This window comes from Phaethon lepturus, unplaced genomic scaffold, assembly GCF_000687285.1.
Source record: "Phaethon lepturus isolate BGI_N335 unplaced genomic scaffold, ASM68728v1 scaffold13026, whole genome shotgun sequence".
NCBI lineage: Eukaryota > Metazoa > Chordata > Aves > Phaethontiformes > Phaethontidae > Phaethon > Phaethon lepturus.
Genome location: NW_010544179.1, coordinates 28,811 through 30,675, shown reverse-complemented (window position 1 = coordinate 30,675; position 1,865 = coordinate 28,811). Strand labels below are relative to the sequence as shown.

The window sequence follows — 1,865 nt, the reverse complement described above, 5'->3', positions numbered from 1 at the left end:
CTGCTGAACGTGCCGCTGTCCTGCAGGCGCCTCGATGCCGCCTTCAATTCAGCTTTGACACGTGGAGGTGCAACAGCTAAATGGGTGATTTGTTCTCCTGCTTTAGTCAGCTTTATTCAGCTTTATTTCTAGGCACCAGTTTCGGTTTGCTGTTTGATTGCCTGTATTTCGATTATCAGACTTTTGCTCTGGAACTCATTAGCTGTTGGGAATGAAACGGTACAGGGGTGGTTTTGCAAGAGAGAGGGCCCGCAAAGTCTGCTCGGTGCTCTGGTTCATAGCACGGAATAGAGAGGTGTATAGTAACCCCTTTCCAGTGCGTCATCTCTCTGAAAAGCTAAAAATCTGCTGTGAATATTAAGCTGAATAAGTTTTGCTTTGTCTGTAGATGTGCATCCCAAATAAAATAACATTCTCACTCTTCTTGCTTTGGTCCAGTAATTAGCGCACGGACAGTAGCATTGTAGAGTGGCCAAACAAAACCACCTTTGCGTAAAAATAGGTGTCCAATGGTGTTAGAGTGCTTTAGGATCGTGTGCGCGGGGCTGGCAGATAGGGACCTGTGGGGAAACACCTTCCGCAGCGGCAGCAGGAGCGACGGGGAATACACGAGGGCATGTTGTGTGGCGCTGCGTTTGTGTTAATTTTTACTGCAGTGCTGCCAAACTCATGTTAAGAATATGCCCTACTATGCCATAATTTGTGTGTCTTAACTCCTAACACAAGCCTGTCCCAGATGAGGCTGAAAATGTTTATGTACTCTCTGAGTGCGTTTTTATACAGAAATCTATGCAGGTAGGTATGTTTCTGTTCTTCATTTGTGGCCGCTTTTGTGTTTTCCAGTCCATAATCTTCATTCGTGACCGAAATTCTCGTCACCAGGAGGTGTCTGCATACATCGACTACGCACACAGACTGACAACAGATGATTTTGAAGTCTACTTCAGCGGGAAGAAAAGACTTTTGCCTCGGAACACTGATCTGAGGTATTTATCTTGATTTTGTTTTCATTTATTTGCATTTAGGCAACAAACAGAGAAAGACTGAAATGTTTTTGAGTAAGAAGATAGCTTATAAAAGTGTTTTTCACTGAAAGGCAAATGCCACGATCAGAATTAGTTGTGGAGAACGGCCCTAGGAATGGTCGCTGTCTGATGTATTTAGTCTGGAGCATAAAACTTAACACGGGCGTTAGAACCGTGGCCTGTCTCTGCACGTCTCGTTACCCTGAGGAGTCTGTAAACAGCAACATGCTTTGAACGGTAAGGGCACGCTTCTGGAGCTGCCACCGGTCTCTTAGCTGCAGGCAGAAATTGCGAGAACATCTCTAGCTTTGCCCGCTCGCCACGCAGTCCGTGGGAAGAGGCTTTGCTTTGAAGGCGAGCCGCCTGCAGAGGTCTTCCGGTGGCAAATAAGATGGTGCGTTACCTGTGACTAATGAGAAACGCCATCAATGAGCTTTTTCACAGAAGTGTCTGTTTCCCTGAAAGTACATCCTGTGCCCGAGCGCCCGGAGACATAGGTAAGAGATGTTTGTGCGCTTCTGTTGGTGAAGGCCGAGTCGAAGAGGCTTGGTGCAGCAAGGCTTGCAGTCCGCCCGGGGCTGCGGCCGCCTTGGCGCTGCAGCAGTATGTGATGTGGCGGGCAGGTCCTGTGGGCACGGGGAACAGACTGTAACGATTTCAGTGGGCTGCTGGCTCATTACGGGAGTCTTCTCTTCCCACATGTTAGAAGGTGAGAACCATCCAACAGCTGAACGTCACGCACGGTGACTGTCTCCCGGTAAAAGGGTCTGCATTTTCTGAAAGTGATTTTCTGTAATGCAAATGGCTGCCAATACCGTTCGCTCAAATTCTGAACGCGTT

The 1,865-nt window shown here is 47.9% G+C and overlaps 1 protein-coding gene across 1 annotated transcript in view; it reads left to right on the top strand.

The window, feature by feature from the left end:
* Positions 1 to 843: 843 nt before the first annotated feature.
* The window catches only part of LOC104621961 (chromosome unknown open reading frame, human C4orf22), a gene marked incomplete at its 5' end in the record, with an annotated part of 28,534 nt that continues 27,512 nt past the window's right edge, over positions 844 to 1,865 (top strand). Inside the window, one exon of the mRNA XM_010288598.1 lies at positions 844 to 986. Coding sequence (XP_010286900.1) covers positions 844 to 986 — 143 coding nt within the window. The remainder of the gene's footprint in view (positions 987 to 1,865) is intronic.